Here is a 13307-nt window from a genome sequence, read left to right on the forward strand (position 1 = left end):
GAAGTTGTAGTGGTTTACCACACAGGGCAGGCACATAAAAAGCCAAAGGTTCCTGACAGTAGATATTCTTGACAGTTAATCAGACCTTTTCATTTAAAGGCTTAGGCACAGCATGATCCTTACTTAACCCTGATTGCACAGAGGTCACGGATGAGATATCAAGCAGGGCCCAGACAGAGCCATGAAGTCTAAGCATCCTGAAGACCTTTTTATTAAATTCCTCTGAGCTAGACTCTAATATCTTGGTTGGGTGCTTATTACCGTCCCGCTGCCGTGAAGCGAAAATTGCAACCCCTGTAATAAAGGGGATTTTCTATTTTCACCCTCCCCTGCAGGGATGCTTCGCCATCCATCGATGTTTCGGGAGCCTTTACTGACACAGATCAAATACTGGAAATCTGTGGACAAAGCCACATGAGCCCTTTGTGCTGAAATAAGCTCTACACAAAGGTAACCCAAATGCAGTGACCAAAATAGTTTTGTTGGGGTGTGTGGGAAGGTGGGATTAAATGTGCCTACAGAGATATGACGGCATTCTGAAATGTAGTCCACTTGCAAGTTCCAATGGGTAGGAGTCAGTTAATTCCTACTCACAGCAGACCTGATAAAATTAATTGAGCTAAGTTAGTTGTGCCCATTACTTTCAATAAGTCTGCTCTGAGTTGGAGTAGCATTGAATGCCACCCAATGTTTCCAAAGAATCTGAAAGGTCTTATTGTAACCCAAACTTGTGACAATTCTGGTGAGAGGAGTTTTTCTTCAGTAGTAGTGTCCTAATCTCCCCCAAGGACTTAGAACTCAAACTGTTACCATGACTGGAGGTCATGGTTCATTGGTGAATCCAGTATAGTGTCCCAGCATAGTTCTATAGGCTGCAAACAGGCAAATCAAGGCAGAGTATAATGAACATGGCCAGGCTTTAGCTAAGACATTGATCCAAGTTTTCTAAACCAGACAGGTGGGAAGTTGCCTGCTCCTGATGGGGTTACACTCCCTCTGAAGGAATGGGCACACATTTTGGGGGTACTTCTGGACCCATTACTGCTGCTTAAGGCTCAGGTGGCCACAGTGGCACAGAGTGACTTCGACCAGTTTTGGCTGGTGGCCCAGCTGCACCCCTCTCTAGACAGGGATAGCCTAACATTCGTTGTCTATGCTCTGGTAACCCCTTGGTTAGATTACAACAATGTTTTATATATGGGGCTGCCTCTGAAGACAGTTCAGAAACTTCAGCTGGTGCAGAATTCAGCGGCTCACCAGGGCAAGATGGTTTGAGCATATAATGCTAATTCTGGCCCGACTACACTGGCTGCCAATTAGTTTCCTGGCCCAATTCAAAGTGCTGGTTTTGATCTATAAAGCCTTAAGCAGCTCAGGGCTGCAGTACCTTAAGGGCCACCCCTCTCCATATGAACAGACCCAGACCCTGCAATCATCATCTGACATGCCTCCTCCATGAGGGATTTGGAGGGTGGCAACACAAAAATGGGCCTTTTCTGCAGTAGCTCCCTGCTTGTGGAATGCTCTCCCCAAGGAGAAATCATCATCATCATTAAGTTACCTGTCCTGTTGGAGATAGCAAAATAAGTGAGGGCATTCAAATGGTACCTTTAAATTCTACACAACCTCAGTAGAAGGGTAAAGTTTGGGTACTAATCATCTTATAGATATAAGGACTCAACTGAGTTTTGCAGTTTGTCAGAAAACTCCTCCTGTTTTGCAGAGCTCTCCTGGGTCCTGAAATGCCCAAATTTGACCAGCTACCTTGAACCAGTGCTGTGCTATTTGCTTCATGCTTCCTGCCACTGGCTGACCTTTGCTCCAGGCTGAATTTCCCCAGATCTTGTCCAGGATTCCATGGGCACTTGTACCAGCAGAAATAAGAGGTCTCATTTGACAAAGACGGAATCAGATTTCATACATTACAGAGATGAATCACTGTATATCAGGGATGTAGTGTGACATTCATGATTATGCATACAGCAGCAGTGAGGAGACTGGGGAGTGTATGTGAACACTGTGAAGTGTCTTCCTGCACCCTTGAAATCCCTGCAAACAGACACACGCACACATACCTTTTGTGGCATAAGAGTAGGGAGGACATTTTTGCTCAGTCCTATCAAATACAGATCCATTTCAAAAAAGGACAGACCCTGGACAGTCTAATCCAGAATAGGTGTGTGTATATGTGTGAAGAACCTAAATCAGATGCCTCAAACTTCCCATCTATTTTAACACATTTAAATGTGTCTGTTAACTTCACCAAGATCAGAAGTGGTCATGTCAGCCCTGTAAGAGTCAATGTGCTGTATTTATTTGTTTGTTTTCAACATAACCTTCACCAACCTTTATGGCATCCTCCATCAGGAGGCAGCTTCTGTAAGGTCATCGACCGGCAGGATAGGAGTGGTTCACAGGTTTCAATCACAAGAATCCCACAAGGTCTATAGCCAGCTTGCACATCATTTGTGAGAATTAGCCAGGAGGTGAAGAGAAAGACAGGCCAGTGGGATGAAAGGGCACGAGTATATCCAGAGTTGGAAAAAAAGAGAGGGCTATTCGGAGTAAAAGGCCAAATTCTCCTTGCAATACATAAATCAGAGTCAGCGCCCTGTCATGGAACGTTAAATCAATCCATGATACTTTTCTAAGATAGTAGTGGTCAGTCCAACCTCCTCCCACCATTAGACATTAAAGTGCATTTAAGAAGAATGATGCATACAGCAGCAGTGAGGAGACTGGGGAGTGTATGTGAACACTGTGAAGTGTCTTCCTGCACCCTTGAAATCCCTGCAAACAGACACATGCACACATACCTTTTGTGGCATAAGAGTAGGGAGGACAACCCTCCACTCTCAACACTTAAACTTCCACATTTCCTGCATAATTCTTTTGAGAGTCCACACTGGTATGGCTGAAGCTTCACTGCGATATGATCCCATGCGTCTGAACAACAGAATCACATTGAATGAGTAGATTGCTCTAAGGGACACCAGAGCTTGAACTGAGAAGCTCTGTGACCCTCTAGATCACTGGTCTCCACTAGTGGGTCATGACCTGATCCAAGGTGGATTGAAAAAGCAGCACTAACACAATGCAAATATATGGTAACGGGTTAAAAAATGGGTCTCCGATTACATGTTTGGTTTAAAAGTGGGTTCCAGGTCTGAAAAGGTTGAAGATGTTGCTGCACTCCAATTCCCATAAGCCCTACTAGGATGATGAGAGTTGGGCTCCAACAGCATCTGGAAGGCTACAGATTCACTATCCCGGGGGGGGGGGGGGACTACCTATGGGAAGAATCATAGCTCATTGGTAGACCAGACGTTTCTCTTATTGAAGCATGGGAGGGAAACAGGAGTTGAGGTGCTCAAGGCAAGCAGGCACCTGTGCCACTGACATGCTTTGTCTTTAGAAGACTCCAGGTCCAATCCCTGGCATCTCCGTTAAAAGGACTACAGCCATTAGTCCACCTAGACCAATACTAACTTATTCATTGCATTAGCAAAGCTCTTTCCCAGCCTTTCAACCTCATATGCCTTTTAACTGGTGATGTCAAGAATTGAACCTAGGACCTTCTGCATGCAAAGCACATATCCTGACACTGAGAGGCAGACCCTTCACTTTCTGATTGTTGTGGCCAGTGACACAGATGTCAGTCACCCTTGGACTCATCAGTTTCTGCTTCTCTTCCACCAAACTCCTCTTTTAAAGGTGGGCTTACGCACATAAGAAGCCACTTTATACCAAGGAAAACTGAGTGGAGGCTGGTGCACATTGGGACTGGTGGGGTAGTAGGCAGGGGGTCTACAGTAGACGGCACCAGAGCCAGTGGCAGACAAGGCCAACTAATGGTAAGTTCTACAAGGGTGACAATAAGGAAGCTGAGAGCCACTGCCACCCCCAGGACTTATTGCAAATATAAAGGCAGTGGAGGCTGGTCCATCAGCGTACATGACATACTGCCCCACCAAACTTAGTCTACTCTCAGCTAGCCCCAACTTGCCTGACTTCTTACCTACAATCACTCCTAGGGTTGGCTCTAGCTGCCAGCTTCTTCCTCCTCCTTAGTCTCCATGTTGTCCTTGTAGAACTAAGAAGGGAGGAGGATGGGGATGAAAGTGGAATTATTTGGCTCTGCCTCTCACTGACTCCACCTCCAGCTGGCCTTCCTACACTCCACCCTACCAGTTCCAACAATCATCAGCCACCACTGCTCCAGAATCAATGAGAGATCCACCAGCAGGAAAATGTATCCCTCTGAGCATCAGCCTTGCATGGCTGTAGGACAATCGCTTGTCACCTGTGATTAAGGAGACCTGCAGGTTGAGGGCAGGGGAGGCTCTGTCAGAGTGATGCTCAGCGCCACTGCTGTTTATGTCTCCTGCTACTTTATATGCTCCATCAAGTTAATACAAATAAAATAGGTCATGCCTTTATGATATAGGGGTGGGTGGGGGAGAGAAATAATGCAGACGTTTCCTAATTAGGACTGCATTGTTCTGATGTTTCCCCTGTCAGTCTGCTCCTTTAATGCATTGTTTCTTTGTGTTAGGCCAGCTAATTAAAGAGGGGGAGGAGAGAAGGGGGGAGGCAAATCCTGGATCCGATGTCATTCCCCCCCTCCTTTCTTTCCTTAATGGCAATGAATTTTTCTCCCCCTTTCAATTAGGGCCACCACCATTAATGGATTGCTCTGCTGAATTAATAGCTCAGAGGCAGTATAAAAATAGAACCCATTTTAATCAGAAGCAAGGACCATGACCCTGCCATTGCCATCATGGAAACACCAACACCGGCTATACTTGAAGGTGCTTCCAGCAAAAAGCTCCACGCCTCTAAGGATCTCCAGGCAAAGAATTGAAAACCAGACTTTTGTGCCCTCCTTTTCTGTGGCATTTTTGCAGCTGGTCACAAGAGGCAGCAGCTGCTGCTGTTGCACTGTCCACTGCACTTGGGTGTCACCAGTGCTGCTGGCCAGAAGGAGGTACTGCAGCTACTAACTTAGAGTTGTGGGTGTCATAATAGGGCTACGTTTCAGAGCTGCAGCTAGCTTAAGGTGACTGACTACTAGGCCATGGGTAGGCAAACTAAGGCCCGGAAGCCGGAGCCGGCCCAATTGCCTTCTAAATCCGGCCCACAGACGGTCCAGGAATCAGCGTGTTTTTACATGAGTTGAATGTGTGCTTTTATTTAAAATGGGTTATTTGTGGGGCATAGGAATTTGTTCATTCCCCCCCCTTCAAAATATAGTCCAGCCCCCCACAAGGTCTGAGGGGCAGTGGACTGGCCCCCTGCTGAAAAGGTTTGCTGATCCCTGGACTAGGCAAATCCAGCCTTATAAAAACTCAGATCTCCTAAATAGGAACACCATCTTTTTTGAGAACATAGGATGTACCCTAAATCCAACATCCTGCTTTGCAGAAAAGTCAACCTCTGGAAAGCCAACAGCGAGAGCATGGAAGCCAACACTCTGCCTGCTGTTCATCCCCGCCAACTGGAATTCACCCTGCCTTTAAGATAGCAGTCCTATTTAGCAGTTTGGGCTGGCCATTGATAGACCTTCTCCTTCACATTTTTTTCTCATACCCTTTGAGTGTCACATAAGCCAGGATGCACTGCCACACCCCTTCTAAGAATATACAACTTTCTAAGATTATACAATAATCTTCTATTTATACAATAACAATAATTAGGGATACATTTCAACAATGTCAATACAGATCTCCATTTGTTGACTTTCAGGTAGAGCTTCTATTTTCTGTGCACATGTATTGGCAAGTGGTTTGGAGCATTCTAGTATCTTCTTGCTAAGTGACTCAAGTTGTGTCTTTCATGAAGTTTCATTGTACCTAACAGAAGTTGCACATAATGTGTGTTTTCAGTATTCCTAAATGCTTAGCTTTGGAGCATACAATGGCTAAACACCTCCTGATTCATACACATTGAGCAGCTCTAGGAAGCTGGAAACCGGGACCCTGCTACTGAAATAGTATTGGATCTTTGATCCCCCCTCCCCTAGGACACCACACCACAGAACTAAACCTCCGTGGCTCAGTGGTTTGCCACAATGGCACTGTTTTGCCAGATGCAAACACTGCCTTAAAATCAGTAGCCATGAAAACAGAGCTCCCCTGCTAACAAAACACTCTTGAGGCGTAAAATATCTAATCAGGGAGTTTCCAGGAGCAAAGACCATTCAAATTCTAGACTGTAGTGATGACAGGTGGGAAAGAATCCATTTACCCTGGAGTAAAATCTGCAGCAGTGGCCCATGTGCCCCAGCCTGTGGCCAGCTCCCTATGGCACCATGTTTGTGGCTGAGCATCAAAGCCACAAGTTGCACCCACAGGGCCAAGTATCTGGGATGCTATTGAATGGTCGTTTGTGCCTCCCAGTCTGCCAGTTATTAATTGCAGTCCTTTTATTTACTGGTAAACCTGTCATTCTCTTTGGTATCACATTTAAAGAACAACAACAAAATGTTTTGTAGTTGAAACCCAAATGAATTCTTTTGGAACCCAAAAGAATTGTAGTTGAAACATAACGCAGCAGCTCTTAATGAGAAACTATTAACAGGCATTCCCCCCACCGCCCAGACTCTGCCACCCCTGTTCCACCCCTCAGAACGAGCCTTGGCAACCTGAGCTGATGCCTGAACTTTCACCTTTCTCTTGGCAAAGAACCAGACTAAGTCAACATCACTGGGCTGGTTTCCATTACCAGCTCCTGATTAACATACAGAAGAGTCATTTCTCCCCCTGCCCGCCTTCTTTCTTCCAAGCACCCAGCAGAACAGGAAAACTTCAGAAGAGGGGGCCTCCCGATTGATGTCTGACTTTGGAACTGAGCTCATAAAAAGGGAATAATTAAAACCAGGTTACCGGGGGGGGGGGAGAGGATAGATTCTTCAGAACTGTTTTCCCCTCTGCTGCTAACATTGCACTTCATCACAGCCTAAGAAAGGAAAGGCCGAAGGTTGTTTTGCATCCTGTCCAATGCTTAAAAATAATCATCTATCTGGATCTATCAGATATGGGAATTACTAACATGCAGATGAATGAAATAAGCTGCTTTTCTAGCACTTGGTGCACTGTTGACCCTCACGACAGGTCAAGTCAAGGGGCTTCTTGCATCTGCCCCCTAACCTCTTTGCTAGAATCATAATTCCTTGGTACAAATTGATGGTGTGGCCACATCTTAAATACTTTGCACTAGTCTAATTGCTCCACCTCAAAAACAATACTGCAGAACTGGAGGGGCAAAATTAAGGGGCCACTGAAGTGATCAAGGGGACAGAGATCCTTCCCTAGAAGGAATGGGGGAAATTTCACTTGGTTCTCATTTTTAAGCAAAGCTGACCTTATTTCATTGTTCTGAACTATTATGAGGATGGGAATGGAGTTAGCCTTCCAATTTTGCACATCCAATTTTGCAACACACAGGGACATACATAGGAAGCTTCCATGTACCAAGTCAGACCCTTGGGTCATCTAGCTCCATATCATCTACACCAGGCACGTTCAACAGGTAGATCATGTTCTATGGGTAGATCACGGCTCCCCAAAGAAGCTTGACATTTTTGCCCTGCACCCCCCCAAAAAAGGGGTTTCCTTCTTAAGAAAAACTCAGAAAAAGGGGGTAGATCACTGCCAGTTTTTAACACTGTGAGTAGATCGCAGTCTCTTGGGAGTTGGCCACCTCTGATCTACACTGACTGGCAGTGGCTTTCCAGGTTTTCAGGCAGGGGATATTCCCAGCCCCACCTGGAGATACCAGGGATTGAACCAGAGGTCTTCTGCATGCAGAACAGATGTTCTACCACTGAGCTATGGCCTTTCAACACCTCTTAAGATCCACATCTTAATGGTCAAGATGTTGGACTTGAAACATTTACACACACACAAAGCATTTACACTTGATCTTAGCTAATTACTATTATTATACTACTGTTGATGCATGAATTACAGCAAAAGAATCCCTGACAGAAAAACGCACAATGAATGAGAGCCCATCACCTTCCAAGATAGCCCAATCCACTGTTGAGCAGCTCTTACCATCAGAAAGTTCTTTCTAATGTTTAGTTGGAATCTTCTTTTGTTGTCCAGTCCTCCCTTCTGGAGCAGCAAAAAAGAAGCTTGGCTCCGCCCACTGATCTGCTTGTTTGTTTTAAAAGAGGTTGTCAGATTGAAGAGTCCTACTACAGTGGAGGCTGGTTATGTTAGGGCAAGTGGTCAACCTCAATTTGCCCTCACCAAGTCCCCATCTGTCTGCCTCTGTACTTACAGCCAGTCCTGGAGGTGACAGCTTCCTCCTCCTCCTTAGTCTTGCTCTTGTAGAACTCAGCAAGGAGAAGGAGGATGGGGACAAATCTGGAACAAGTTGGCTCTGTTTGTCATTGGCTCCAGCTCCACCTGTTAGTGGGGCTCCCTGAATTCTGCCCCCAGAAGCCTCAATGGGCACCAAGCACCACTGTCAGAGACAGAACCATGGAACTTCACATCACAGCCATCATCACAGGGGGTTTGATCTGGAATACCAAGAACATCAGATCTGGGCGAAACCTAAGCACAATTGCAAACAATGGCCTTAGATGTGGAACGACCTAATTTTCTTTCTTGGAACTTAGCAAAATAGAAATAAAAAATCCCAAGATACTCTTTTTCTGATTACTGAACAGAAGGTAGTCATTTATTTTGTGTTTTCAAACATGATCCTTTGTAGAATGTTTCTCCCCTCCCATTGTTCCCGCCAACGGTGATCTCATTTCATAGCATGCCTGCTCAGGCTGAATTGAAAGCAGAGATGCTCAGAGCTAAAGCGTCTGTTCCCATTTACTGTGGCTGCAGCAACGCAGGTAAAGGGAAACACTGGCTCAGGAAATCTTTCAGCTTGCTTTTTTTAACCATTTGGGAGATTGTGAAAGGAACTGCCACACACAGTGCTTGCAGGGTGCCTTGATTCGTTCATGAGAACCCTTTGAAGTCATCCAGACTTCTATCCTGGATCTTCTCCCTCCAGAGAGATACAGCTCAGTGACAGGGCATAATAACATAGGATGAGCCTGCAGGATCAGGCCTGTGGCTCATCAAGGCCGTTATCCTGTTCTCACATTGGTTCAACCAGATGCCTATGGGAAGCCTGAAAGCAGGACTCAAGCACAATAACTCTCCTCCTGTGCTTTCCAGCAGCTGGTATTCAGAAGCATCAAGACCACCAACTGTGGGGGCAAAGCTAGTAGCCATTGGTAGCCTTATCTTCCATGAGGGTATGTTTTGTGTGCAGAAGATCCCTGTTTCAATCTCTGGCATCACCAGGTAAAGTAAGGTAAAGGGAACCCTTGACTATTAGGTCCAGTCATGACCGACTCTGGGGTTGTGGCGCTCATCTCGCTTTACAGGCCGAGGGAGCTGGTGTACAGCTTCCGGGTCATGTGGCCAGCATGCCTAAGACGCTTCTGGCGAACCAGAGCAGTGCACGGAAACGCCGTTTACCTTCCCACCGGAGCGGTACCTATTTATCTACTTGCACTTTGACGTGCTTTCGAACTGCTAGGTTGGCAGGAGCAGGGCCCGGGCAACGGGAGCTCACCCCATCATGGGGATTTGAACCGCCAACCTTCTGATCGGCAAGTCCTAGGCTCTGTGGTTTAACCCACAGCGCCACCCGCGTCCACCAGGTAGACTGACATAAATATCCCTGTCTGGAGCTCTACAAAGCCACAGTCAAATTGGTGTAAACTAGAAGTGGGAAACCAAAAAACCCAGGGACTGAATGCAGCCTTTCAGGCCTCTTCTGCTCCTTATCCCCAAGTCATACCCCTATATGGCCCTGTGCTGTGCCCTCCTTGAGTGCTTTTGCCTGGGTGGCTTCCCATTGAGACATCTGGTTGTCCTCTATGAGAAATGGGTGCTAGACTAGATGGACCTTTGGTTCGATCCAGTATGGCTCTTCTTTAGCCATACCAGCTGGAGCTGATAGAAGTTGGGGTCCAAGGTCAAGAGAGCCATAGGCTTCCTCATCACTGCAATCAATTGTTCTCATTTGAAGGAAGTGCCAACTTACTCCCACTTAAGCTTCTAAGGACACGGGTGGTGCTGTGGTTTAAACCACTGAGCCTCTTGGGCTTGGCGATCAGAAGGTCGGTGGTTCGAATCCCCATGATGGAGTGAGCTCCCATTGCTCTGTCCCAACTTCTGCCAACCTAGCAGTTCGAAAGCACGCCAGTGCAAGTAGATAAATAGGTACCACTGTGGTGGGAAGCTAACAGCATTTCCGTGCCCTCTGGTTTCTGTCACTGTGTCTCGTTACGGCAGAAGCAGTTTAGTCATGCTGGCCACATGGCCTGGAAAGCTGTTTGTGGATAAACACTGGCTCCCTTGGCCTGAAAGTGAGATGAGTGCTACAACCCCATAGTCGCCTTTGACTGGACTTAACTGTCCAGGGATCTTTTACCTTTACCTACTTTTACTTAAGCTACTGAACTCCACTACTTCCTCCACTATCTTCCTGCCCATGTGCTGTGGGTGAATATAGCTTGTCTACATGCTCCCTTATATTTGCCAATAGATACAATTGCTGTTGAAGCCTCACTCTTGTGATTTTAATGCTGGCAAGTAAGCAGTCGACTCCCCTCAGAGCCAGGAACTTTCTGCACTTGGACAATGGGCCACCAGGGGGAGCTGCTTGAGTGTCCCTTGCAGTTTTTATGCACCCCCCCCCATCCCACCCCATCTAACTGTTCAGGTTTCCATATCAAAATTTATCCCAAACAAGCCTCAAATCCCCAGGAAATCACAGGCATGAACATTCAAACACACAAACCATCAACACAGCAGAATTCAAACAGCAGAGAGGCATTCTCCATTTAATTCTGTTCCAGCATCTCTTCTTGGAGATTTACGCCAATCAGAGTACGTGGTGAATTTCTGAAAAACCATTCATCTGTGGTTTTCATCAATGACAGTGGTTTTGCTTTGATCATACTGGTTCTGGCTGTCCTGGAATGCACTACTGCAGGTGTACATGTTTGTGTTTGCCTGCTCTAGATTGTTACAGTTTACATCCCTTTGTATTTGATGGCCACAACAATGGTAGGCAGAACTGGACCACAGCTCAGTGGAAGGGCATCTGTGGTAGAACATCTGCCTAGCATGCAAAAAGGTCCTAGATTCAAACCAGTAGAGGCTGGTCCATTAGCCTGTCTGCCTGTGGCACTAGCTGTCAGATTACTTTATTCTCCTCCTCTTTCATCTCACTGTTGCCTTTACAGAACTCACCAGGGAAGAGGCCAACTAGAAGCAGTTGGTTCTGTGTATTATTGACTCTGGCTCCACCGTCTGTTGATCAGCCTTCTGACCTGCCAGTCCCAATGGGCACCAACCTCCACTGGCTCAGTCTCTGGTGTCTCCAGGAAGAACTTCAAAGAGCTCCTGTCTGAAAGCCATTGCCAGTCAGAGTAAAGGCAAAAGTAAAGGTAAACGACCCCTGGATGGTTAAGTCCAGTCCAATTCGATTATGGGGTCAAATTCCACGTTCAGGTCGAGGGAGCCAGTGTTTGTCTGCAGACAGCTTTCCGGGTCATGTGGCCAGCATGATTAAACTGCTTCTGGCACAACAGGACACCGTGACAGAAGCCAGAGCACACGGAAATGCCATTTACCTTCCCACCGCAGCAGTACCTATTTATCTACTCACACTGGTATGCTTTCAAACTGCCAGGTTGGCAGGAGCTGAAACAAAGCAAAAAGCAAGGGGAGCTCACCCCGTCACGGGGATTCGAACTGCTGGCTTTACGATTGGCAAGCCCAAGAGGTTCAGTGGTAGACAATACTGGAATAGGTGGACCAATGGTCTGACTCAGGGTGAATAAAAACTTCCTGTTTGCTTCTCATTGAGCAATTTAGTCAAGCCTTCTAACATGGCTTCTCTTATTTCCTCAAATAAAATACCTTGTGCCCTCCAGATCTTATAACCTACAACTCCCATCATTCCTGGCCACTGGCCATGCTGGCTAGGGCTGATGGGAACTGGAGTTCAAAACATACAGAGAGAAAAATGTTGGCTATCCTTGGGCTAGAGGCTTGCTTTGCAAAGCTGAAAGCTGAAAATGGTCCAGAAATCTGCAGGCAAGGGACAAGACTCCCAACAAGCCCTTCTGTGGCAACACCAAGCCTGCCTTTAAACCACAGAAACCTGACCATGCCAGGTCTTACACTGGTGAACTAATTGGCAAGGCTGCTTAAAATTCAACCATCTAACCTTTTTTTAAAAAAAAATGTGCTCGGATCCTTAACACACACACACACACACACACACACACACACACACACACACTTACTTTCCCACATTATTTTCCAGCCATTTCTGACATTGCCTATGTAAGCATCTTGAAACACTTTTCTAAAAAGAAAGAAAAAACCCAAACACCCAACCCTCGCTTAATCAATATCAAGATTAAACCAATATGTTTCCAGGCTTGGATTGAGATTTGGCTCAGAGTTTGTGTAATGGAGGAGAAGAGAATGGAACAATTTAACCACATCTGTGGAACAGAGCAAATAAAGGAAAGTTCAAAGAGGTTGGGTCCCCCCCCCTTTTTAAAGGACTAAAGTTTCAGATTTAAACACATATGCTTCAGAAATGCAAGGTCACATTTTAAATGTGTGTGGCATTTTGCTGATTAGTTTTTTATATAAAAAAGAGGTTATACAGTGGGGTGAAAGTACTGCTCTGTTGACTAGTCAAGGGCAAAAGGTCAAGCTTCTATTATTTCTATGAGGCCTTGGTCAATACAAAGGTTTTGTTATTCTAGCCAATTTGAGAGGTTGATAGTTATAGCTCAGGAATTCTGAATCTGAACATCATGATTATTTATAATGTAAATACAAACCTGCCTGGACATTCAGATAATCATCTAGGACATGCATGTGGGTGCCCCCTGTTAGAATTCCTGCTCCGTGATTGCAGTCATGGGATTTTTGTCTTTCACATGACGGTATATGTTTTGACTCCACAGAGTGGGAAGTGATGGAGACAGGATGTTTGTGTTACTGTGTCCTGTGAAGTGGGACTATTGTCCTTTGTTCTTTCCTCTTTGCTATCTGATGCTAGAGAGAGAGGGAGCCATGTTGCAGTGCTCCGTGTGTGTTTATATGTAAATAAAACAGATTAGCCAAAATGCTGAGTTGCTGAGGTCTGTTATGCAAGCTGCGAACACTCTGTGGATCCCTAAGTGTGCCGATTTCTGTTGGCATCGGTCGCTGTGATGTTCGGGCAGAAGAAAGCTTTTGAAGCTCCTGAACAAT

At 45.9% G+C, this 13307-nt stretch overlaps 1 protein-coding gene across 2 annotated transcripts in view; it reads right to left on the reverse strand.

Moving 5' to 3' along the window:
* LOC309521517 (transmembrane protein 132C-like) overlaps nucleotides 1-13307 on the reverse strand; it is a 271354-nt gene that overhangs the window by 187769 nt on the left and 70278 nt on the right. The window contains exon 1 of one of the 2 annotated variants that reach the window (XM_082204114.1): nucleotides 2347-2404. The exons of the other annotated variant lie outside the window; for it this stretch is intronic. Within the exon in view, the coding sequence (XP_082060240.1) occupies nucleotides 2347-2389 (43 nt within the window). The 5' untranslated portion in view covers nucleotides 2390-2404. Of the gene's footprint in view, nucleotides 1-2346; nucleotides 2405-13307 lie in introns of those variants that run through there. 2 annotated transcript variants of the gene reach the window in all.

Source organism: Podarcis vaucheri, assembly GCF_965113315.1.
Source record: "Podarcis vaucheri genome assembly, chromosome: 16".
Lineage (NCBI taxonomy): Eukaryota > Metazoa > Chordata > Lepidosauria > Squamata > Lacertidae > Podarcis > Podarcis vaucheri.